The 26806-nt window shown below is 38.3% G+C and overlaps 1 protein-coding gene across 4 annotated transcripts in view; it reads right to left on the reverse strand.

The window, feature by feature from the left end:
- Positions 1 to 94: 94 nt before the first annotated feature.
- The window catches only part of PRKD3 (protein kinase D3), a 43749-nt gene continuing 17037 nt past the window's right edge, over positions 95 to 26806 (reverse strand). For all 4 annotated transcript variants that reach the window (XM_032102599.1, XM_032102597.1, XM_032102598.1 and 1 more), the window contains exons 6-19: positions 25039 to 25228; positions 22226 to 22303; positions 20092 to 20275; positions 18435 to 18558; positions 15673 to 15750; positions 13737 to 14013; positions 10468 to 10520; positions 10016 to 10088; positions 7003 to 7109; positions 6294 to 6455; positions 5737 to 5835; positions 4663 to 4930; positions 3679 to 3764; positions 95 to 3016 (exon numbers count right to left, since the gene is read on the reverse strand). In XM_032102599.1, the coding sequence (XP_031958490.1) occupies positions 2843 to 3016; positions 3679 to 3764; positions 4663 to 4930; positions 5737 to 5835; positions 6294 to 6455; positions 7003 to 7109; positions 10016 to 10088; positions 10468 to 10520; positions 13737 to 14013; positions 15673 to 15750; positions 18435 to 18558; positions 20092 to 20275; positions 22226 to 22303; positions 25039 to 25228 (1953 nt within the window). In that variant the 3' untranslated portion in view covers positions 95 to 2842. The remainder of the gene's footprint in view (positions 3017 to 3678; positions 3765 to 4662; positions 4931 to 5736; positions 5836 to 6293; positions 6456 to 7002; positions 7110 to 10015; positions 10089 to 10467; positions 10521 to 13736; positions 14014 to 15672; positions 15751 to 18434; positions 18559 to 20091; positions 20276 to 22225; positions 22304 to 25038; positions 25229 to 26806) is intronic.

Consider the following 26806-nt stretch of genomic DNA (forward strand, 5'->3'; position numbering starts at 1 on the left):
TGACAGATCCACAAACAAGAAAGTATAGAACCATTTACTCCTAGGAACATTTGATAGGAGAGAGAATTCATGTAAATAAAAAGAACGAGTCTGATAGGGAAATAAATTTTATTTTCAAGCTTATCAGAGGATATTTACAAACAATGGGATGTATAAAAATATAAAAGTACTTGACAGTGTCATTTTGAGGCTATAAATTTTACATGAGCTTTTTTCTAGCATCACCATAGCACTATTGCTTGAATGAACGCAACTTAATTCATCTAGGGGTAAGGGCATTAAACACTGTAACCTACTGCTGTCAAAGTCTGCAGTAAAGGTAGAAAAAAAGGGAATAAAAAACTCAGCTATTTTTACTACTCTAGGAACTTTATTCATAATGTAAGTCTGATTTTTTTTGGTTTCTTGACTACTAGTTAGTTGCTTGTGGCTTCTATTGTCTGGCCCCATAAGTCTGCATATATCACCAGGCAATCTCCTCCAAAGGCCAACAGCATTATTTTTATTTTAATACAACTTGAAGAATAAATAGCTCACATAATATTTTGAAGCAGAGCAGACCTCATGGGGAGAGACAAAAGCCAGGCCTTCTACTTCATTACTGTCCCCTCCTTTCTCTATTCCTGTTGTGCTTTTTCAAGTGACTGAGCTGCTTTATTTCCTCACAAACACGAACACCAGAAACAACAAACCCACAGGTAAACCTGAAGTGACAGGTCAAGTATAAAATCTGAAGTTTAAAACCAAACTGCATCTACATTAGTACAGGTAGGATGGAATATAGCAATGGCTTCACTGAAATGTGGTCACTTGAGCAGTGAAGTTGAAACACAGCACTACTTCCCTTGCCAAGAGTGGGCAGATACCAAACTACCAGTGTCAGAGGTGACCGTCACGCTCTGGTTCCAGAGATGAAAAGCAGTGCCTCTCTCAAGAATCAGTCCTGAAACCCTCCCTTAACAGGGTTAAGAAGCCAGAGCTCAACCTTTGCCAACACAGACACCTACAAAACACAGCGGCACATGGATAAAGGGCAATGGAAAAGAAAAGATGGGTTAAAGACCCAAACCTGCCTGTGGGCAATCCTTCTGCAACCGCCACTGACCACTGCCCGGTCACTGCTACTGCACGCAGCTGCCAGCCCTGAACTAACCATGTAACATTTTAAATATATCTAACAACTTAAAAAGCTGCTCACCTGTTTCCTTACCTGAATAACAACAGTAGGAAAAGCTACTTATCTACATACAAACAAAAAAGAAAATCTTTGTAGGAGAGAGGAGATATCCCAAAGCCTCTCACTGCCTTTGCAGTTCAAGCCTGTATCAGTATTTTAGAAATATTTCCAACTAAGCTCCAGTTAAGCAGCTTGGCACACCAGGGATGCATACAGCCTTCCAGCACCCTCCAGCAACACAACACTGTTATCCCACAAAAAAAGGATTTCACCTTTCATTTTTTACTATAGGACCAAAACCAAAATCCTTCCATTTGGAAGAATTCATGGCCTCAAACTTCTTTAAAATACCATGAACTTGAACTGTCCAAGGGAATTCTTTCCAAAGAACATTGCTGATTCCTCTCTATTATGCCACAAGTTTGATTAGCGGTTGGGAATCCTTCAACTGAGGCACAGAGAAAACTAAGTTAGGAGTTGGTTTTGGACTCTTCATTCAGATCAAATAGTTCTGACCACAGTAAACAGGATGGGAGGGGCTGCAGGTTAACGTGGGAAGGCAAAGTCCTTTCTCCTACAATCCAGCTGCCCTGGCAGAAGCAACAGGTGATGTGGTATCCACTGTTACTTCTAGGTTTTGAGCAGAGTTAACATACAAGCTAGCAGGCTATAAACTACTCCTGATGTAAGCCCAGGGAACCTTAAAAAAATTAGAAAATATTAAAAATTTAAAAATCTTATTACTCAAAATGACAGAAGAAAGCTGCATGTATTTTTCCCTATTTTTCCACATCCTTCTGCTAGAAGCTGGTTTTCCAGAGTGAAAAGGATATGCTACATCAAGTCTTGTGTGCTCTCTGTGCATTACTTGTGTAGTTTTAAGGCAAAATGCCTTTGGCGTGTATCAATGACATGCCAGCCTTGCACAGCAGTGCGCTGTTGTGGCTTATTGCTTTTTTTAACAGACAAAATAAAGGCCTAGCACAGTTTTGATTGTCATCTCCTTAGATTGTCAGCCAGCATTTCAAGAGGAATGTAAGAAGCTATGGGGTTTTCTTTTTTTGTTGTTGTTGGTATCTGGAAAAAGTTCAGTTAGGGCCAGGACACACATATTTAACTGTCATAACAGCAGCAAATTATTCCTTCATCTGTGAAGCTGTATTCAACTAAACCACCCTGTTTTGCTTTAGCCAAGGTAATCTGTACTGATTTCTTTACAGAGTCTCTTCACCATCCACAGTTTAAGAAACAGGAGATGTATCTAAGTAACAGAAAACAGTCCTCTATGGCCTAGTAAAAAGAGATTAGAAAACTACTACAAAACTCTTACTGTGTAGGCTATGAAAAAAACAAAAACCCTTGAAAAACACAAACCATTCAATCTGTACACACTACATCTCTGTAACGGCTCTGTAGCCACCCAGCTCAGTGAAATGTTCCCCAACAGGGCTTATCCCACTGTCCAGTAACTACTCATAGTTAAAGTCAGGGATGGAGAAAAGCTTGTCAGATGACAGTCTGTTGCCATGGCAATGTAGGATCCTCTGGGCTTTACACACCAAACTATGTGTACAGCATTTGGAAAGAGCAATAGCTGCTCCAAAACTTATCTTCAGTTTCTGCCTGGAGTATCCTCCTTTGCTGCAATTTAGCATAATGAACAAATCAAGGGTCTTCTTCCATGTCATCTGGATTAGGAGCCATAATGAAGTGCTGTGGGTACTCGAGGTTGTGTTCGTAAGCGTGTTCTTTCCAGCGTGCATCGTCGCTCTCGTGGGTAATGTAACGCTCTCCAATGCGCGTTTCAAATTCTCTGAGGTCAAGCCAAGTCTGGTAATCCTAAGGAGTAAAAGAGATTTAAGGAAGCAGTTTTAAGAAACAGCAGCACTACATTTCCACAGATAAATTCTGCAGTTTCTCTCCATTTTTAGTGTGAATAGCCACAAGATAAAACCAACAAGATCTGTTAAAATAAAAAGGAAAAAAAAAGAAAACCAAACACAAACACCCTCCCACAAATTGCCCCAACACTGTCCACAAAGAATAGTTCAAAATTAAATAGGCTAGTATCTAAGGTTATCAAAGCATCATATAAACTCCATTCCAAACAAACCTGTTCTAAACCAACTACAAGTTATGGCACACACCAGGTTGTGTGTCTACTTCAGCACTGAACAAACAGTGTTTGTGCTGATTTCACAGGGCTCCATGCATTCATCACTGCCCACAGTCAGGGGGGAAACCAGAACAGCAAACCCATACTGCTGTCAGACAGAAGGGAAAAGGTGGGAAGACAGTAAGACAAGTTTCCCTTGAGGAAAGAAGCCATTAACAGATGGGCAGAATCCTGGAGCACATCAAATGAAAAGCTATAACCAGAAATACTCAAGCCTTCATGAATGCTTGTTAACAGAATGTGATAGCTGCAGTTTTCATAAGCCTCTGAAGGATTTCAGCCAAAAAAATTATTCACCCTTAATAAACACAGTGAAAAAGTTTACCTGTAACCATGGGTGACTAAGGGATTTGTCAACACTGAATCGTTTTCTCATCTTCACTTGAAGCAAATTGTTTATTAAATCAATGGCTGACAAAGAAGAACAAAAATTATGTTTTTTAAATATTAATCACCTCTATCATCATTCACATGCTACAGTAGAAATTTATTTTCTATGTGTGAGTGTATTCTACACTGAACTTTAAATTTAACCAAGCTCTTGAATTTTATATTTAGCTTTGTTTATGTTAAATGAGGCTACAAAATAGGGGTGGGGTAAGTTCCCCCTACTTTTGATGGAAACACTAAAAGCTTTACTGTGTTATTCATTAATCTTTTTCCCTACTGATTTTAGTGATTTTCAGATGTGCCTAAAAAGCTTGCGCATAAGCCTGTGTTCTACAACGACGTGGGTACTCCCACTGTTGTATACTTTTGTATACGTCCTTCCACATCTACCCGTGTGTTAATCATGTATTAACCAAACATGGTAACAACATATAACCAAAGCTGGCAGTGGAGAGCTCTAGAGACCAGCCTTGTAAACTTCTGGGTTGTTCAGACCTGACATTTAAATCCATGCTTGCTAATGTACAAAACTAAAATTCCAGATTCAACTTTGAACCGTTTCTGTGATTATAGTTTGGCTAAAATAAGCCAGCATTCAGGAAATACCCACACATTAGTTAACTTTTCCTTGGGACTTCTGGGAAGTGTCAGATTACCCATCCCATTTGTCATACATGAAATTCATTTTTCTTGCTAAATCTCCTGACTCTCCTGCCCTGAAAATTAGCTAAAGCATTATATTTCACAGTTTATCTTTCACAGATATATTTAGCTCTTATTTATCCACTTTGGCATAGTCTACTAAACTCAAACTATCAATAATTTTCACACTCCTTTCTAAATGAACCTTGAGGTTTAAGCATTTGAATGTGTTATCTACATACACAAACATTCTAATAGAGAAAATTAATTTCTTTACCTTCACTAGAAATTTCCTTCCAAGGGTTTGGTGGGTACATAAATGCTGCATTTTGAATCTGGTCATTGATATCCTCATCTTCATTAAATGGGAATGTACCACTGAGGCTCACATAGACAATAACTCCTACTGACCACATGTCTAGGGAGCGGTTGTAGCCTTTGCTCCTGAGCACTTCAGGGGCGAGGTACGCAGGAGTCCCCACCACAGAGCGCCGGAAAGACTTCTCACCAATGATGCGTGCAAAGCCAAAATCACACAGCTTCACCTGCAGAAGCAACAACACATTTTTAAACTGAGAAATCTCTGCTTGACTTCACACCCTTTCTGCCATCACTTAAAGCAGACACAAGACCCCATGTACGCCAGTCAGTTAAGGTTTTAGGTTGCTGGGTTTGCAACATGCAGGTCAGCCATGCTTCAGATCAAGACCTGAACTGGCCTTGCACAGACTTGGGTCTGAGGCAGTTTGTGTATCACGTGGCCACAAGTGTGCAAATAAGGACATAAGATCTTGATTCCAAACCCAGCTCATTTTCAGAGGGGAATCCTCACTCTCACAAGGTACAGAACCAAAATTTAAAATGCACATGAATCCCAGCCAAATCACATCCCTCATAATTGTATTCCAGAAGCTGGAGGCTTCAGTACACAGAAATCAAACACTGAGTTTTAGCTTGAACTCAGACCCAGCCAGCTCTTGAGAGAATATCCCGGTCAAAAGCATTAACAGCTGGCACATGCACCAATGCTCAAATCTTCATGGTTCTGCAACAGTTCCTTGGCTTGAACACAGCAGGCACTTGTGGACATAAAAGGATTCAGATCAAGTCCAACACGTAATCCCAAGTCAATAAGCCCTCCTCAGGGTATAAGAAAGAGCAATGCACTAAAGGTACTTAATGGGAGAAGGGAAAAAAAGAAGACAACTACAAAACATGCAGTTCAAGTAATTCTAGAGTAAGTCAGCTGAAAATCCCACAAGAGGTCACTTTTTAAGCAGCAACGTCGATATTGCTTTAAAAAAAAGCCCCAATGAATAGTAATAAAAAGTATTGTTTAATCTTCACTCACTTGAGGAAATGGTTCTGCTGATGCTAGTAGTACATTTTCTGGTTTTAAATCACAGTGCACAATATTCTTGAAGTGTAAATTCCTCAAAGCAACAAGTATCTACAAAATGAAAGAACATTTTCAGAACACATTCAAGCAGATCAGAAGTGTCAAAAGACACGCACATTAACCAATACAGCAATTTTTATCAACATAGTCCTCAAGAACTAACCCATGTATACTGTGCAAGCACTGTTTTTTCCAGCCTGCCAAGACTTGAAAACAATGGGGTTTATTTTCCTCACCCTTCCCCCCCCCACCTCTGTCTTTTCAAATGCTTACTGTTTTGACATTCATCTTTAGATGTCCATAATGTTATGTCTTGGGAAAGAAGGGTCAAAAAAATTAACATAATTAACATTCAAAGTTCTTTTCTTGTTTATTCAACTTTCATTAGATGTGCAGCTCTCTACACTGTCTCTTCAAATAACAATACAGAAAACCTCTTCTCCAAATTCTCCTAATTACAAAACCCATATCTAGCCTTTCCTCTAAAAGCAGAGGAACTGAATGCCCACCTGAGTGACCATGAACTTAGTTATTCGTTCTGGAAGTCGACTTTTCTCACTGGAAAGAATCATCTCTAGCATATCTCCATGCAGCTTTTCCATCACAACAAAGACCCGTTCTGGGGTTTCAAACATACATTCCAGGTTCACGATCCCAGGATGATGCAAATTCTAAAATAAAGTAGCATAGGTACATCTTGAATTTCACAGAAACGTTGCCCACAAATCAAAGCACAGTTAGGTGGAGAGTTAGAGGTGAAAAAAAAAAAATCTGTGGGAAGAAACAAGCTTGAAATAAATGTCAAACCATGAAATATGCCAACTACTAAGGATAATTGGTTTGATACAAATTAGCTATAATGATTAATTTCACAGCTGATGCATGTTCTGTACTCAAGCTACCAAGTATAAGAATAATACTCAAAGACTGAGGAGCCAGTAGTGGAAAACAGCAGAAAATAATACTGAGGGAGACAACATGGAGCCAAAGTACCTATGTTTGGTGTATCCCCTACAGGGGGGTAGATATCACCCCAAGTTATCAACTCTATCAAGTAGTCAGGAATTCCTGCTCTTCTAAGATTCCCTCTTACAACAGTACTCAGAAATCACAGACGTAAATTTGAAAATCAGTTCAGAGCACTTACACACAATACAAAAACTCCTTAATGGTTTATTTAAGACAAAACTCCAGCGTGATCCAAAAACGCTTTCATACCTGGAGAATGGCTACTTCATTACGAAGCTGACTTTCCTGTTTAGTTGGGAACCTCATCTTGTCAATGACTTTGATAGCCACATCTCTTCCAGTCTTCCTGTGTTTTCCTAAACAGAAAGTCAGTGTGAGCCATCAAGAGGTAGAAGCAATTCATAGCTATAAAATATTACAGCAGAAATTCATTTTTGGGGAAACAAGTATATTCTGTCAAGTGTGCAATATTACCATATTTATATCTAGAATTGCAAATAGTATAGGAGTAAAAGAAGTGATCAGCCTCCACAGGAATTCTGTAGTTTAAATTTAAACCAGTTACCACTCTGCTGTCAGGTACACACACAGACATTAGATGTATTGGGTGAAGGTTTTGCTCATGCAAGGGATTTGCACATGAGCAAGTAATAACTACTCCATAGCATATTGCTTCTCCTGTAAAAACAACAATTCAAGGCCAAAGTGAAGACAGATCTAAAAACCCACTCCGGTGGTTTCACGGGCTCCACATGCACAGGAAATTACACACCTAATACTCTACGGGAACATGAGAGTAATTAGGTGCCCCAAAGAACAGCAACACATTTCACACCCTGGGCAGTTTGTTGTGATGAAAAAGCTCTAAAAGATGGTGGTAAGAAAAACACCATGCTGACAGCACCACATACTATTTCTTGCTGCAACCTGCATCAGCTGCATGAGAAGCATTTTGCAATATGCAGGGAGGCTGTATCAAGGGCTAGGTGAGGAGCTGTTAATGCTTCCCCAGCTTCTTCACAGCTGCTGAACTGGTTTCTTTCAGTCACATCAGAGAGGTTAATAGGATCACACACACACACTGCAAGACCTTGGAAACCTAAGACATTTAATACTGAAGTACTACAGAACAGTAAGTCTACACCAAAGAAAAGTGTCATTATCTGCTCAGCAAAGGGTTTGGATGCCATTTGAGGAAAAGGGACAACACACACAGCTACAGTGCAAGTGGCACAGAAGGGTCTACCAGCACTGCTGTGGGGAGCCCAGGTACACCTCAGTAGCCACCAGCCAGCCTCCCCTTCTGCTCTGTGGTCAGCACTGGTGGCCAGGGCTTAGGCAGGGCACAGGAACTGCTCCACAGGCTGCTCTGCCAAGCAACTACTGCACCTGCCTTTGACACCATCATGACTAAAGGGCTTATCTCCACCAGATGAAGGAAATTATACTGAAATGTAGCAGAAATACAATCAATTACAAACTAGATGCAAAACACTATGCAAATGCTACTAGACTGCTAAGGAATGATAAGCAAACCAACTCATCTAACAAAACACCTAACTACGGAAGCTAGACTACAGCTAAAAATTGTCCAAGAAGAGTAACAGAAAAGCAGCTTGAAAATTCCTTTTATTAAACAAAACACAACCAGCCAGTTTTTAGTGCAAGTTTTACATCAGTAAGAAAATGTCAAAAATAGCTTTTTCTGTCTCCCTTTTTCAGATCTTTCAAACTAATCAAAACAGGAAAAGCAGAGGGAAACTGTTCTCACTGATGCAGGAGTGGGATATCTATATCTTATAACTTTTGATTTACAATTTGGAAATGTTTCTCAAGAATAGGGGACACAAAAAATACAACATAAAAGAAAAACCCAATCCAAACCCCACAACAATGAAAGCAACTTAATTCTACCGTTAACTGTCACCATTATTTCAGTAAGACTACACAGGTGGGGATAAGCCAGTATCAGAAGTTACCAGAGCTAATCTCCCCAAATACTAGCAAAAATTAAGCAGTGTGCAGAGGCAGCAAAACCATAGTCTTTTACATTGTCTTTTCATACTCTTTCAGCTTGTGATTTTATCTTAAGAAGTATGCATATCCTATATATTTTAAGCCCTCATTCAGTAAAAAAAAAATTATAAAAGTTTTCTTATAATTTTTTATTATGCTTACAAGCACTTGTAAGCACTGAATCATGCAAAATACCAAGCTGAGATTTATTTACAAGGCAATTTAGGAAAAATAAAAGCCAACCATTAAAATAAGTGTCTGCATTTGTTCATTTCTATTCATAAGAGAGGGAGCACACTTTGATTCGCACTCTGCTTTAAGAAATACAGAGGGAGCAAAAAACCTGACCTCTTTCAAGAGTGATGTAAAACCAGACCAAACTGTATTTCCACCAAGCAGTTTAGAAGTAATAAAGTATCTTACTACGCAATTGACACACAGAAAAATCATAGCTACAATACTTCCTGATTAGAAAGAAAACATGACAGAAACAGAAAGATTACCACTTGTAAATCATTACTTATGACTTTTTCTTTCTTTCCAGATTTATGGTCTGTGGCTTTCTCAACACTTGAGAAATAAACAAGATTAAAAACAAAAAAGAGAGAGATAGAAACAGAGTTCATATGCATTTCTAGTATTTCTTCTTTTTTTGTGATTACATACTAAAAACAAGTTATATGCTGTAACAGAAGGTTTTAAAATACTAGACTTGAAACCTAGGACTAAGACTCTTGACAAAGAATACCTCTTTCTACTTTACCCTGCTGACAGAAATTTGTTTGCATAAAATACATCAATACTATGTTTGCATCCATACTGTCAAACCATAAACTATATGTTTTTCTAATTGCTTTTGGCCACATCTCTCAGGTGTCATTCAAAACAAGTATAACTGACAGCGAATATATGACTTCTAATACTGTGTAACACAAACAACAGTGTTAGAATTTGCAATATAAAAAAAATCATTAAACATGGCCAAATTGGATTGCTTTGTATTTAACAGTGGTCAAAATACAATGCATAGTCTAAACTGATTATGATGCCAATGCAAAACTGTAAATGCAAGAATTTTAAGAAATACTGTATGTAAAACTGCAGAGACGTGCAGCAAAATAAAACTTTTAACAAGATGAACTTCACCTAGACATTCTAGATACAGCTAAGTAAACATGAAAAGGGTAATTTTATCAAGGAGACATTCTACCTTAATAAATGCATAATGGAACACAATGCAATTTACCTCCATATACAATTCCAAACTGACCAGAACCCAGCACCTCATCAGCAAATATTTGGTACACAGAGCTGATATCCTAATGCATGAGAAAAAGAAATCACAAATATCAGGAGTCGTTAAAATGTTCAGGACAGAATTAGTTATTACTGGCTAGGCTGTAATTATATTTGGCATTAATCAAACTCTGTAAAAGGTACCATCATTACACTGAATGGAGTGGGAAAACACAACAAGCTTTTTCTGAAGAGGATCCAATGAGCTGCACCGTAAGCAGGGACATACATTCATAAAAACTAACAGCCATGGTAGGTAAGTAAGTTACTTCCTGCTTATAACATGGACTTCTTTACCTACAGTGCTCTGGTGTTGCTTTCTCATCCAGACACTGTTACTATCAACTACTTTATAACACTCAGATAAATAAATATCACTATAATACAATGCACATGACTCACCACATTCTCCTGGACCTGGCAATTTGAAACAGAGATGCTTAGAGACAACTCTTCTGCAATAAAGAAGATAAAGCCAAGTAAGTAAATAGAAAGGGCAGACTTTTTCTAGTAAAAAGATGAGAAAAAATGCAAATCAACAAAAACCCCTTACTGACTTCTAACCCAGTATTGGTGAAATGATTTTTACTGTTGTTCTGCAGAACCTTGGTAACCTGAAACTCATTTTACAGATTGATTAGATAAATAACTCTGGGAGTTTTGCTGGGATTGCTTGTCTTTTTTTCTCCTATCCCTGATAACAAAAATAGTAGAACAATACAAGTGTGTATACAATAGACAGCTGGAAAACCAAAAGCAATAGCAATTGTATCATAGTTCATTAAAGAATAATGATTTCTGGTAGCAATAAAGAAAAATACAGGCAAGAGGAGCAGGTAGATCCCTCATAGCCAAATGAATGTGGCTTCTTATCTTCCGTGGCACTAAGATATACAGAATTAATGCATAAGAAAAGGAAACATATCAAAGAAAGCAAGTAACAGAAGAACTGATAAATAAAAAAACAATAAAGCCCATAATATTAAAAAAATCTTTGTTTCATGGATAAACTACAAAAGCATATCAATCCTTGGAATATAAGGGTACATTCAGGAAGTATAATTTCCAAGTAGAAGTATCAGATAAAGAATTAGAATTCTTCAGTCTGAAGCAGCCATTGACATGAATTTTTCATTACAGGAAAACACTGATGCATAGGCAAGAAGAGATATACCAAGGAAGGTAGAAAACACCCTTCTCCTTTGAATTCCAAGACCAAAGTAAAGCATCTTAGACTAACAGACACCTATCACTTGATGTTGGGGTCTCTCTCTCTGGAGACATTCTAGGCCCACCTGGATGTGCTCCTGTGTAACCTGCTCTGTGTGACTCTGAACTGTCAGTGGGGTTGGACTGGATGATCTCCAGAGGTCCCTTCCAACCCCAGCAATTCTGTGATATTATTATAACTTAAAGAAAAAAAGAATGAATTATACACTAGGTAGATAGAAAAGACATTATAGATTTACTAGCACTTTGAAAAGAGCCTTTATCATCCTAAGAAGGGCCTTGCACTTTAAAAACACAATTTTAGATAAAAAAGAAGACATCTGTATTTCATTTTTGCCACCTGTGCTTTCTCTCAAAGAAGGAATTTACAGACAAGATAGGAACAGATGCTAATTCTCAAAGACACTCTGAATTCTGCATCTGAAATATGAACATGTTTATGCATACTGATTATTGACTATCGCCAGGTCTGTATCGAAGTAACCGTACAGAAAACAACAGAAAACAATAAAGAAGTCAGACAAAAAATCCCTAACGTCAACAAAAACTGCAGCAAGGTAACTAGAAAACGAAGACACAGTTTTTGAAAGTGTTTTACAGAACACACTGAACCCTTCTCCACAGATGGCTACAGAGCACAAAATAACTCAGAGGTAAGGAGTTATTCCTTCCAAATAAATCCATTTTTCTAGCGTCTGAAATGTGCAAAAGTGCTGAGAAGTAGTCACTTCTAAGAAGTAGTCACTTCCTAAGAAATTAGTAATGCCACAACTCAATACATAATCTACACCAGGTAAACAGCTTACTTTCTCTCTCATTTTACCATGGTTACACAGGATTCTTTGCTATGGCTCAGACTGGAAGAACATCCTCATTTCTAACTACCTCTGGCAAGAATGTGGAATAAAATAACTAGATAGTGTCTTGTGGACACTGATGCTACAAATTCCCTGCTGCTGCAAGTATTTCAAGCACTAGCAATGTCTCCCTCCTCCTTTTGGTCTTTTCATTTAAAAGTATGTATTTGAGACTTTGGGGACTTCTTTTTTTAACTAAAATCGAATTACCTTAAAGGCTCTGGAGATACATTTCATGATTCACAAAGTGTAGGAAGAAGAGGGATGAACAGACATTTTTTGGTCTTCTGAGAGTTTTAAAACCAACCTGAGTTGTCTAAAAATATGTGAATGCCACTCCCTGACTCACAGTAGTTTCTTATACTCCTACAATCCTAAACATACTAAAATACTTCCCCTCGGCATTTACTGCTGTAGTTGTAATCCCTACCAGTGTCAATGAAATGTTATTTTTTATATCTGAAAAAATACTTGTTTTGGAAAAATCAACTGTCTTTGCAAGTCTGTCAGCAACAGTAAGCCTTAGGAGCTAGAAAATGAAGGAAGCGTGTGTGTGTATATATATATATATGAAACTAAAAATTCCATATCAAAAGTGGCATTTTATGTATGTATAAAGCCAGGAACGCGGCACCATCCTACAGATATGTTTCTTCACTGTAATTGAATACCAGTACCAGTACTGCCATTTCATAATTTACTATTTTAGACCATTGCTGCATTTCCAGAAAGTGCCTTTACCTCAGACTAGCTCCTACATGTTCTTAACTGCTGCTGGTACAGAGTAGCCAGATATCAGAGACAGAGAAACTGATCTCAGAATCTCCTGCAAAAGAAAATTTTACTACAAGGAGATTAAAGAGTAGGAATTCGAAAGGAAACTAAAGAGTGAAAGCATAAATCTCAGTACAGAATGAGAATGAATGTTGTTGCAAGGAACAAGGACATGTCTGAAAAGAAAGAACACAATATGTAAGTTTAGTGGAGCCTTGATAATGAGTGTGATCCTATGCCAGAGGAAAAAAGGGAGGGCAGGTGCATAAAACGAAGACTAGGGTACTTCTTATAACTATGCACAGCTCAGAAAAGTTTCTTTCATCACTGATGGTATTTACATTGCAACACTAACTCCTTTTCTTCTCCTTAGCCACTGACATCTCACAGAATTTTTACAATATACATATATATATAGATGCTAACATCAAAAGGCATCCAAATTCAGTTCCTTCCAAGTGTATGTAAACAATCTGAATATATTTAATTAGTTATGTATATTAGAAATATCTAATCTATGCTCCCTTTTTACATCCATGTGTGTGCTCTTAGTGCTCCTACAATAAAACTCTGCCTTCGGCATTCATATTGTAAATCTGGTTTTTTACTACTTTTTGCTACAACAGATTAAAGGATTTGCCTACCCTCCACAAACCTGAGGGTCACTTTTTAGAGACTCATGGAAAATTATGGACCCAATTCAGCAGATAATCAACAGACAATACTTCACTCTAAATAAGCACTTTTCCAAAAGGAATCACTACCATCAGCAGCTTCAGCATATGAATAGTGCCTTGTCTGCCTGCTTACTGTGATCTTTTCCTTGTCCTGCAGCAGTGCAAACGCTAGCTTGAGGAGTGACTGGCATCAAGGCCTGGCGAATGGCTTTCTCCCAGCCCTGAGCTACGTCAAGTCCAACTCCGGAGGCAGCAAGAACTGGACTGTGATGAGTGCTGCCATTGTTCTCGCCAACAAAGTACACCATCGTGTCAGTGATGATCTCAAAACAGTAGGGGTTGCTGCCCTGCACCACGTTTGAAAAATCTCGAGGCTGAGTCACCTGGAGAATTTCTGAAAGTGGAATCTCCTGAAGAAAGATATTAAAGATTAAAAAATGAAAATGCACATAATATTTTTATAAACTAACACTCATAACTTCAAGCGTTGCAAAGAAACCAAATCAAATCAATCAAAAAAAACAAAACCAAGACACCAAGCTTCATAAATAAATTTAAACTGTGCATGATCATTGCCCACCCAGTTTTCTGAATTTCTATATACAAGCCTAGACAGACTTTCAGGCCCACCACAGCTGTCTCCATACAACTACATTTTCTACTCAAACTACATTTATATTCATCATGAGACACACGCCCATTGCATGTGTAAACAATGCACAACAGAATGACCATCTTCCCCTTGCAGTTTATACAGCTTAGGCAGAGAAGAGCATGAGGGGGAAAAAGTGAGACAGTAACATTAAGGAGAGGATGCAGTTATACAAGCTAGTCAATAAGCACTGCTTTGTGCATCGGAATAGTTCTGGGTAAAGATCCTCTTTCATACAGATATTATCTGATATTATCTGCATACAGATATTATCCTCTACCTGGTCAGTTTAAGACCATGGTACAAGAGTATTACAGAACAGATCTGAAGGAAGAAATGGTTTCAAGTTCATGCTAGCTGGAGGACATTTCACATCCATGGGAAGGCGTGCAGGTGCATGTCACTTGCAAGAGCAGTGAACAAGCAGGTGAACACCAGGCTGGCATTAGAGGGACAAGAGACAGCAGCTGATTGAGATGAAGAGTAAATAAATGTAAAGGCAAAAACTGTGAATTACTCCAACAGCAAAGACAAACAATCAGATCTAAGCAGTTAAAACAAGGGATGCGAAGGGGCAAGTCAAAGGACTAAAAGCACTGACGTAACAGAGCAACAAGCAAGGAACATATTTTACCAGCTGTGTTTTGAATGCACAGGGCAATACAAGTATCAGAGAGGTCTGAGAAGAGACTGCATTGGTCAAGATAGGGATGAAAAGGATCTGGGCAAGTTTAGCTGGGTGTACAGAGAAAAGGCTTGATCTTAGAGATGTTATAAAGGAAGAAGCTGCAAGATTTGGACCCCCACCTAAAGGTATAAGACAAGAAAGGGAAAAGTCCTGTTTACAAATTCTGAATATTCTGCATTTTCTGAATATTCCACCACTGAACACAATACTACATTAACAATACACTAAGCTTCATTTATATAAACATCAGGCTACACGGTAAATTTTCCTGTAAATCTTGCTTGAAACTTTCAATTGTACAGTAGGGAATAATTTGATTTGAGGAACCTTGAAATAAAACACATAAGCATGCAAACTTTCAGTCACTACTCAGAGAACACAAAAATCCAAGCCTTAATTCAACTGGTGGCCAAAGAAATTCTCTGGTAATTTTGAGGAAAGCTTAATATGCCAAATAATTCTGGAGAACAGTACATGCACAATGTAAGGAGAGACATACTCAAGGGAATTAGAGCAGGAGCTGCAAGCTAGAGCAGGAGCTGCAAGCAACTTCTCAGAGTTAGTCTTGGTCCTTCTCACTTACAGGCTTTGGGCAACAATTAACCTGGTCACAGTTTTGATTCAAAAAGAGATGGGAAAATGGAGATAATACATAAACAGCTCACAAGTAGATTTCATATCTATAAAGCACTGAATAAATCAACATAATTATTATTCATCATTAATTACCTTGTAATACTTTGTTCCAGATTCATTTTGAAATAGTGTGAGGCATTTGCTGTCCAGTCTCCAGTAATGTCTTTTTCTCTAAAAAATGCATAGTACAATTACATAAGGAATAAACCTCTCATGTTTTCTGCTATCTCATTATTTAAATAAGAAATGCTTTAAATTACTATGATAATCATTCAATTAATCTACAGTTGCATCTTAGACTACAGAAATGAAAAAATAAACTTTGGGAATAAAGACTTTGTTAAAGAAGAAGCTCAAAAATTACTTCCACAAGCTAGCAAAAATATCACTTACCTTGCAGTAAAAGCAGTGACAACGGGAGTTACCTCATACAGGAAAAAACAGTTACTAGACACGTTTTACTGCAGGTGCATATTCTCACAAAATCTGAGTTATTTAAATTCGGTAACAACTGTGGGAGTCATGCTTTCTCCCTCTGTGCCCTCATACCAACACTGCACAGGTTCAAGCACTGAGCAAGCCTAACAAGTCCTTAATTCTTTTGTCAATACAGAACCTAGGCGGTCAAAAGCACACAGTGGCAACACGAACACATTATAAGATTCAAATGGAAAAAGTACCTTGTGGGGGGAAAAAAAACCCAAGACAGACTCAATAGCCATTTGCTGGAAGTATCCACCAACAAGAAATCTTCCCCAACAAAAAGTAACGTGGATTAACTGTTGCATATAACTGGCTTGTAACTTAAGCAGAAGAATATTCCTCAAAACTAAGACGCTTTTAGAAAGTTAATACAGCTCTGTGAATCTAAGATACTTTGCTTGCACCATGCTCATATAGTTAGAAAACCACTTCCATTCTTCTGGGACAAAAATCCAAGACCCTTGACTCTAAGTTAGGATGAAAAAGTTTGAAATATTATTCTATTACATTTATGTTTTATAAACCTTGTCATATTAAAAGCAAAGGTTGTGGTTTTTTTCATATTTAGGCAGAGCTTAAATCAGTTCACTCAGGAGGAAGCTAAGACTACCTATAGGAGTTAGACAAATAAAGCTGGCTCATGAATGGATTTAACTAAAAAGAATTACCAGACAGCACTGGGACAATGGGTGAAACCAAAAGGGTAAACCCGTCCTTTGGACATATATATGCTCTTTATTAAATCATGAATCAGGAAAGACTTTGGAGAAGAGGAATTAAGGAACAGGCTGGTAACTTACTCAGGGATTCAAAATCTGCCCCATACCCTACTCTGAGAAAGGATGGGACCACGGTCAGAAAAAGAGTAGAGATGATGACATAGAAACTTCTCATTATAAAGGGTGAAATATCTTGTTATCCAGGGAGCACAAGAAGCATACAGATCCTGCTGTTAAAATGAACCTGTCTGGAACTGATAGGAAGCCCAGTTGTTTCAGGAATAGGAAACAGCCTGACACTGCTGAGAACGGAAGGGTCAAGGGAAATTGCTGATGTTGTAATGCCCAATACGGAAGTCTCCTCCCATTAGGAAGCCCTGTGAGATCTTGTTTGGCTGGAGGTACCTTGCTTTGGGTCAGATGACTGGCCTTTTTCAGTTGATGTCATCAAGGTAGCAGCCATACTGACAGATGAAGAAAATCAAACTAAGCAAAGGTGTTCCATCAGATCACTGTTCTAAGGGGAAGTTCAAAAAAAAAGTCCATGGAAAAACATACTGGTTGTACTGAAAGTTTAAGTCAGAGCTGAATACCAGGCCTGCCCTGAACAGTTCTGCTAGAACTATTCAGTTTTCTGCTACCTGGCCTTAGTTTTTCCAGAGCCAGCTGATGATAGTCGTAACTTTTACGTAGTCTTGGCTATAACCACATCTAAAATATGCCAGATACTTATTTTGGATTGTGATAAATACATCCAGGTATTAGAAAACTGAACCTTAAAGAAGTGGTTTTTAAGACAGTTTCGGAAAGACCATTTACAGCAGTCAGTTTAGCTGACAATCACAAAAAGTGAAACATTACAGTAACCTGAGCTGACTATTATCACCCCTTAACTTGATTTCAGCAGAACTTGAATAACTTTGCTTCTCTAAATCTCTATGTCTCCTTCAATCAGATGCCACAGAGACAAAGAATGCAAAAGTATTTCTGCTGCCTTTCATGGACAGTCTCAACGTGCCATAATGTTCTCCACGAAATCTGGGAACTTCATAACTTCATCCTTTTCATTCATCTACCAAAAACCAAGAGGATTCACTTCCTCCCATCAGACAATACTAAGGAACCCTGTTATTTTTCCCTGTCTTCCTCCTCAATACACAAAATCAAGTAGCTTGCCTACTCAATTAAGAGCTCATTATTGGTAGCACTGGCTACCCATATCTACACCTAACTATTTACAAACATCTAGATCATTAGAATAATACTGTCAACCATGTTGTTGTTACCCATAATTTTAAGATTTCCACCTTTTCATGTAGTAGAATAGAAAAAGAGACACAAGCATTTAGTTCAACTACTCAAGAGAAAGAAGACACAAGCGAATTATTCCAAGTTACCTTCTCAAGAAAGCTGAAATACTACACATGCAATTCATTTGAGACAATGTAGAGATGCTTTTCCTTCTTAAAGGGGAGCAGGAAAAGTACTATTCAATCACCACATGAAGTATTTTGAATAAAATAGAGTTTCTCCCTTGAACCAGATTTCTTTATAATGGACATCACAGCTAAGTTCTTTCAAATGGTACTGTAAATCAGAAATAAAATACATTATTTTAGAGAAATAATTTAGGAAGAAATTAAAGTAACTGACCAGGTTGTCTCTACTAGTATAGTGGACCATCCATCCTTCTTTCACCATTGTACTGCTCTTCCTCTTTGTATGTTTGATTGACTGTACAACTCGCATGAGAGGAATATTATTGCTTGTTGAGGGACTATAAAGAAGATACAAGAGTTTAATCTGTAACAAGTTAAAATACAACAGTACTGCAATTATATCCATTTTACACACTTAGCCCATAATTTTCAGGAACAGACACCTTTTCTTCCCATACAGATTTAGTTGATTGATGAAATTAATAAGGCATCAGAGCTCCTAATAGCTCTCCTAAGGCAAGTATTGCAGTACTCAAATTTTTCTAAGGAACAGAGAAGAAACACACTGGAGTGAGGACACTTACAGAAATCATCCTCTCAAAACAATTTGCTGAGACTGCTGATCTTTTATGCTATTTGACACCATAGAAATATAATTAACATCAGCATAACCATCATTTCTTCTTCTAAGTTGATTAAACTGCTTCTTAATATTGTTGTTAGTGAAGGTCCCTATCAAACCAAACTTTAAAGTTATGAAAATACAAACAGGGGTGTGTTAATTCAAATCACAACTGCACTAGAAAATTCTATCAATGCTCAGGTATATTAACTGTCCTTCAGACAAGGGTTTCATAATCTCTAATATTCTGAGACAGCCACTAATTAAACATACAGGTTTTAATAGCACTGAAGATGAAGCCAACCACTGAGGTGCCTGCCTAACACCAGAGCTCTACATGCAGCACTAACAGACACATTTGTAAACACACAACAACATGAGGTAGTTTCAAAACAAAAACGTAAGGATGCTTTAACATGGCACGCAGTTACACCATAGAATTGGCTACAGGATGCTGTCATGCCGAAAACCTGAATTGCTTCAAATCCAATTAGAAATAAATGGAAAAATCCTACTTAAAGGTGGATGTTACTTCCCTTTCAAGAGATCCTTGAGCTATAAATCACTGATAGTTGGGAGGTATCATTATATGCTCTCCCTCACAAATTTGCTATTAAGCCCTGAGCTACGGTGACGTTTAGCTTGACTGAACACAACCGCACTTATCTTATTAAGAATGACTAAGAAAATCAGGATGACACTACTCAAAATAATAGATAAAATAAAAAGATCAAATTTGATTTAAGGAACTATGTTAACAGGTACTGGATAAAAGATTTCAGAAAAATCACTTTCAAGATAAATAAAACAAACTATTGCCTAACATGCATGTAGGCTGTGATGCCAATATTAAAATATCTCAACTAATACCTTTTAAATCCACACATATATAACAGTAACTAAATTAGGCTCAAGTCACAGAGACCTTAACCATGCATTAGCCTTGTTAAACTGTAAGTTTTATCCTGCTTTGATAATCTAGTTGTATTTCTTCAATAAAAGTCATAGCATAACACATTTTCCAATTAGAAGAGACTATATTCCTTTAATCTATGTTTCAGATTTTCTTGAGGCAGGTGAACTTTACAAAGTATTTTCAAGCTTAAAAAAAAAAAAAAAAAAAAAAAAAAAAAAGCCCCACACAAAGGGAAAATACACTTCAGCAATAAAACTGGGCTAACTGGAAATGTTTTGCTCACAATATTGAGCAAAGTACATCCTGAGCAAAGAAATCCACCTTATAACTTACCTGATTGTTTTGACAGCTTCCTCATCTTTGTCTGCGTCAAGGTCAGATGGATCCATAAAAAAGATTTTGTCCTCTGGAGGGGAGGGCTCTTCAGCATCATCTAGAACTCGACTACCATCACTGTTCATTTCACTGCTATCAACTTCCATTGGCATATCTAAGTCCTGGCCTGGACTAGCAGGTTCTGGAAACAACACAAGTCAGACATTATTTCAAACACACAACTTAAAAAAATAAAATAAAATCTTCCAAAACCCATCAATTTTTTTTCAGTTCACATTTATGGAAGTAACCATTAAAGTACAATCACAACATACAAAATCTTCACATTTTTGCTATAAGATGCAGAGTATGCTGATGAACATTATCAATTTTGTTTTGCTAAATGCCAAGGCAAGAGAGACCCAACTAAAACACAAACCACACTGAAAGAAACAGAGTGAAAAGCTTAAAGTCTAAACCTAAATCTCATTAAGCAATTTTTTTACACGAGTCATCAGGACAAAGTAACCTTTCGATGGCTAGAGATGACCCAGAGAATTATCCCTGTGCAAATTTAATTCTCCATTAACAGAAACCCAACTCTGCTCTTGCTGCTCTCGTAGTCTATAATAAGGAAAGTAAGAAAGAAAAGGTGGGCTGTGGAATTGAAGGGAGAAAAGCAGAACAGATCTTATTCACATCTGATTTTTTGCAGGCAGAAGTTTAGTGTTTTCAAAAACTGTACAACTGGCACTGTGGAAAACTAAGAATTAAGATATAAAAATATCTTAATCTGTAGCCTTTTTATGGTTGTTTTTTGTTTGCTGGTCTGTGGGGGGTTGTTTGTGTGTTTGTTTTTACCTGGGGTGAGCTCAATTAAGAGTGAGAGAAAGAACAAAAAATAAATTGCTCCTTATGTCCTCAGAAGAATCATATGAAACCATAGCTCCCAAACTATGTGGCCTTTTAGCACCTTAGCATCACAAGGGCAGCAAAACCAGGCCATGTTGCACACTGCTGTTCACAGCCACCAACATCAAGATCCAGGACAGAGCCTGGGAGCTGGAGAAGGCAGGCATGAATGGATGGGATACATTGTGCAATGGCAACAGACCCACTGGCTAATACACAGCTGTTGCCCAAGCCTCTGAATCAAGTTGTACAGTTTGATGTGACCTGCTGCATGTCACCAATTTTGTTTCACTAAACAATGTGTGACAAGAATCAAGGCAACACAATCACAGAATGGTTGACATTAGAGGAGATTTTTGAAGGTCACCTGATCCAACAATGCCCTGAGCTCATTTCTCCAGTCTGGATAGCAGCACAAGCCCTCTGTCATATCAGCCAGTCCTCCCAGTCACCTGCAAACCTGCTGAGGGTACACTCTGCCCCATCAAGATCATTAATGAAGATGTTGAACAGGGCTGGACCCTTTGTTGGCCCCTGGGGTACACCATGAGTTACTTGCCATTGATAACCACTCTCTAGGCCCACCCATTCAACCATTTTTTAATCCCCATCTGCTCATCTATCCCACAATTCATCAGCTTAACACTGGTCTAAAATTTATAAAAATATTCTAAACATTCTTCCACAAAGTGTTCCACACACTTCTCTTTCAGTTCTGTAAGGTCTATTCAGAAAGCAGTCCAACTTCATTGAGGTTTCAGAAATTAGAGTGGAGTTCTTTCTTTTGGTTTGGCTTGGGGTTTTTCTCCTTTTTCTTTTATCTCAAGCATCTGGGCTAACTCTGGCCAGTAAAAATCATGGATATGAGAAAGTCATAAAAAATGGTATGTGTCTTCAGATATTAACGTTTTAAAGTATGTATTTTATGGTGAACAATGAGCAGACTGATCACAACAGATCCTCAAATTTTGTACATTTGAGTGGCTTCTTGATGTTTCATTTCCATTGAGCAATCCCAAGCAAAGCATAGTGAACGTGCCAAGACTGATTAGGTAAAATTTAAGTCACCAGAGTGTAAGTTTTACAGTGAATCTTTTTCATTTTCACTAACCTCAGTGAAAAAACCGACAAGATAAATAAAAGTACATCAAATATTCAAAGATGAGGGAACTAAATACTAATGCATCTTGTTCAGCCTCAAAAGATCTCTCAGTATTTGAAAGCATGTTTCTCATCTTACCTCCATTGAAAATCACCTCTCCAAGACAGTCTCGAGGTACTTTAGGTGCACAGCGTTTGTGGCAGTTGAATCTGCAATCTAAAATGGCAGATAAATAAGCCCGTGATAGCAGAACCTCACTCCCACCCAGACACTAAAATTTATCACTCACTGCTTCCAACACAAACCTCAGTTCAGATTCATACATTTGCATGGAACTGAGGACAGCACCAATGAGGTCACCTCCAGGAGGAAATTAACAATCTTGTCCTGATGTCACATGGTGATTTGTCCCACCACAGTTTATTATGTCAGTACTTCCCCTTCCAGTACAAAATAGTTTGCTACTTCTCTAGCTTTTTCTGTAGCTACTTTTTCCATCATGATGTAATTTTTCCCATTCTTTCATTTGTTCCACATCCTTTTTTCCATTGCTATATGATTTAAATGTCTCATCTCTAACATTTTTCCCCATCTGCCAGCTAAGACTTACAGACATCAGAAGCCTCTACAATCACACAACTACATCAGAGCAAATACGTTCTGCAGTAAATCCCAAAGTCCTGTTCCCCTCTCATTTAGGTTACAGATTTGGCTGACTACTCAAGCTCCATTTCTTGCTGACACAGGGCAGACAGAATAACATTATGTCCAGGTTTGACCTGACGTGGAGATGGAATCTCACCTGGATGCGTGCCATTTCTGCACCCGAGGTATCAGATGCAGGCTACTGGGCAAAGTCCAGCATACAGCATTACTGGTACTAACAGGAATTTCCTTTATTAGTAGCATCCCTGTGATTTTCAACTCTATCAACACCATGAATTTCAAAACTCCCTACTGCCCCCACAACTGTTTTCATATTGATAATTTGCCTCTTTTTGCTATCCAAAGCAAGCTCAATGTGTTTTCCTTTTAGGTCCAGACAAGAGAAGAATCAATATCTCACCATTTTTAGTATCAGAGGAGCCAGATTCTGGAGCAGAATACAATACTGCTCAGCTTCTGAGTGCCTAAAAGGATGTGCCCTAGGAGACCCACAAACTGCCTTTTTTACAGCCATGGCTTCAGTCCATATTATGGAATACAATTACTTTACTACTGTAAAGGAGGCTGGAAGAAACAGACACATTTCAAATTCTGTCAGGAAACCAGAAGATTGAATCTATCCTAATAACTTAAACTACATTCAGAAACATTCTTGGATAGTGCAATGCAGTTCTCTAGTCCAGTAAATAGCTACAAACATCTCCTAGCATGCTTTTGGCCCACAGCATCAGCAAAATCCCAAACAGTTCCAAGGTCTAACTCATAAACCAGAGCATCCTATGAAATTGGTCCAAACAGGCAGTCTGCACAGAGCCACCCAGGCTGGGATGCTAGGAAAACTTGTTCATGAACATGGGTCATTCTGTCCCAGCTGACCTCTGTGTCCGGGAATGTTGCTGGGCACATTTAATTTATTACCACAAATACAGCCTTAGCATCTCAAAGAGATGCATCCTCAGAGCCCAAATAGCAACCTGAATTAAATCAAGAAATCCAGGGCTCTTATGGTTACTCTGAAACATAAAACCGCTAAGAGACCCCAAGCTCTGGGAATGTGCACAAGGAAGTCGGTGGGAAACCTTAAGAATCTGTAGGAGAAGGCAGTAGGAAAATATTTTAACTGCTTGATATCAATTCCTGATGTATTAAAAATAAGTATAGGATCATACTGGAGGCCTATTAAGACACTTATTTCTGTCCTGCACATACACAGAGCATTTCTCTAGGCCTGTTTTCCTTACATAAATGCTTACAATATGCATACAATAATATTTTTATCCAGTGTCATTCAATTCCCTGAAACTGATGTGGTAGCCCCATTTGTTCAGCTGGATATAGTCACAGCAATTGTATATGGCCAGCAGCATCTCTATGTTAAAACTGCAAGGCATCTTTTTCAGGCTTCATTATTTTTGTATCATGTGTATCCAAGAGACACACTGACTGGAAAAAATATCAAAACCAGTTCAGGATGCAGACTTCAAACAGACTACAGAGACTGCAAATAACAACAGAAATGAAAGATAAAATTACTTCCTTACTTACATGAGAGAGCAGCATTACTAGTCAAAAAAAGTTAACACAGATGTAAGCTTACAATTTTTTCTCTCCTCTAATAAAACAAACTGAAAATGTATTAAGCGACCTCTCTCAAAAAGCTGACCTTTGATACTCCTGTTTGACAAACTCACATGAGAGGAATGGAAACTCCTTTCCATATTAATGTTCATGGTTCATCACTAGACTTTTGTTTCCTGCAACAAAGCTGACAGATCTGCACTAACTGGCAATAAAAAGCCAGAAGGAGATCACAATAATTATGCCCTAGGAACCACACAGAGGAGTCTGAGAACTGAAGCCATGCATGTTAACATATTCTACATAAAAACCATGCAAGTTCAGCACAGGCACCTAGCTGTATAAAATATCTCCAAAAGGTAATAACCAATATCCTGTACTAGAATAACACAATGAAAATGCACAGATTCTTTAGTGGTTAGATATTGAACAAAAGGAAATATTTCCCATTTTTATTAATTCATAATTATCCTTCTAGAATTACAGTGTCCTCCATCTACACAATTAAATCTTATTTTTCAGAAAAATGTGCAATGCACAGCCCACTACAATGAAAATGATGGCTGCTGTGAACTTCTGAAAATTATGGAATTTTTCAAAAATTACACTGCCCTACTCTGCAGTATATAGCCACCTAAGTTGCAATCAGTTCTAAATACAAGACCTTTACTGAAATTTACTGCTACAACAGAAAATTAAATGTTTACCTTTACACTGCATTCCTTGGCGAAAAAGGCCCTTAAGCAGCCGTTTGCAATACTGGCAGATGGTGGGACGAGTGTAAGAGTGAACAGCAAAGGTGTGTGGGACCTTCACTCTGCAAAGCACCATCTTATCCATCCAGATGGGGCGGCCACTCCAAGAGGGAATCCTCTTACTAGGTTCTGGGCAGCAACGCTGGAATAAAGAAGGAATACATAATTTGCACCAGAACAGTTTTACTGCCATGACTGCTTTGAAAAGTCACAGCAGTCAGGTGAAATACCATGTGACTGGAAAAAGGCAAACACTGCACCGTTTTTAAAAAGGATAGAATGGACAACCCTGGGAGCTACTGACCTGTCAGCCTCCCCTCTGTGCCTGGGAAGATCACAGAGATCCTACTAGAAGCTGTGCTAAAGCACATGAAGGACAGGGAGGTGATTCAGGACAGCCAGTGGCCTTCTATGATGGAGTGACTCCATCAGTGGACAACAAAAGGGCTACAGATGTCATTTATCTGGAATTCTGTAAAGCCTTTGACATGGTCCTCCATAATATCCTTCACTCTAAAGTGGAGAGATGGATTCAATGGCTGGACTTTTAGGAGGATAAGGAATTGGTTGGATGCTCACATTCAGAGAGTAGTGGTCAATGGTTCAGTGTCCTGATAGACACCAGTGACAAGTGGTGTCCCTCAGGGCTGATACTGGGACTGGTGCTACCAAACATCTTCCCCAATGACAGACAGTGGGAGCAAGTGCACCCTCAGCAAGTTTGTGTATGTCACCCAGCTGAGTGGTGCAGCTGCCACACTGCAGGGACATGATGCCATCCAGAGGGACCTGGATAAGCTTGAGAACTAGGTCCATTCAAAACTTATATGGTTCAACAAGGCCAAGTGCTGGTGCTGCACCTGGGATGGGGCACCCCACAGTATCAGCACAGGCTGGGGATCAAGATCAGCCCTGCTGGGAAGGACCTGGAGGTCTTGGTGGATGAAAAAAAGTCAGTGGGGCTGTAAAGCAGCTGTTGGCTGAGAAAGTGACCAGACAAGAAAGCAACCTGACCAAGAAGCTTTAAGAGGACATTCTGGTATAGCAAAACAAAACCATGAAAACACCAGATGGAAAAGCCTTACAGAGAGCTGGAAGTTATGTATGAACCTTTATTTCCACAGATGATAAAATGCTAAAAATTCACTCATGACATTTATTTTTTAAGTAACCTGACAAGGTTCAGACAGCACATACAGACCTCCATAGAGAGGGTAAAATGGAAACCACTGGACGTAGGCAAACCAAATTTCAATCACCACCTCAAACTATCAGTTTTTAAAAGCGAGGTATGGCATGCCTGGATAGCTTACAAAATTAGGCAAAAATATTTAGAAAATCAAAAAATTATTTTGAAAATTAATCCCCCTCAAAAAAATTCTTTGAAATTAAGTTAGAAGAAAAACTTTAGCAATTAAAACAGAAAAGGCATTGAGTAAAACAAAGAGGTATCAAAAGGTACTAAACATGCACATAGAAATCATAAAGTTAAATTCTGTGATAAATGGTTACAATTCTATGTTCACTGAATAGATCTTACCAGTAGTCAAACATCAAAATAAATATTTTCCATTACTCAAGACTAGGCTTTTATAGCTTCTAGCTAAAAAAATTACATTCTTGAACTAGACTACACGATTTGCATTTTAAACTGTGGTAATAGTTGTAGTGTAAAGTAACAGATAATTAGAAAAGACTAAGGCACAAACAAATGGATCTA

The sequence above is a fragment of the Corvus moneduloides genome, chromosome 3 (assembly GCF_009650955.1).
Source record: "Corvus moneduloides isolate bCorMon1 chromosome 3, bCorMon1.pri, whole genome shotgun sequence".
NCBI classification, from domain to species: Eukaryota; Metazoa; Chordata; class Aves; order Passeriformes; family Corvidae; genus Corvus; species Corvus moneduloides.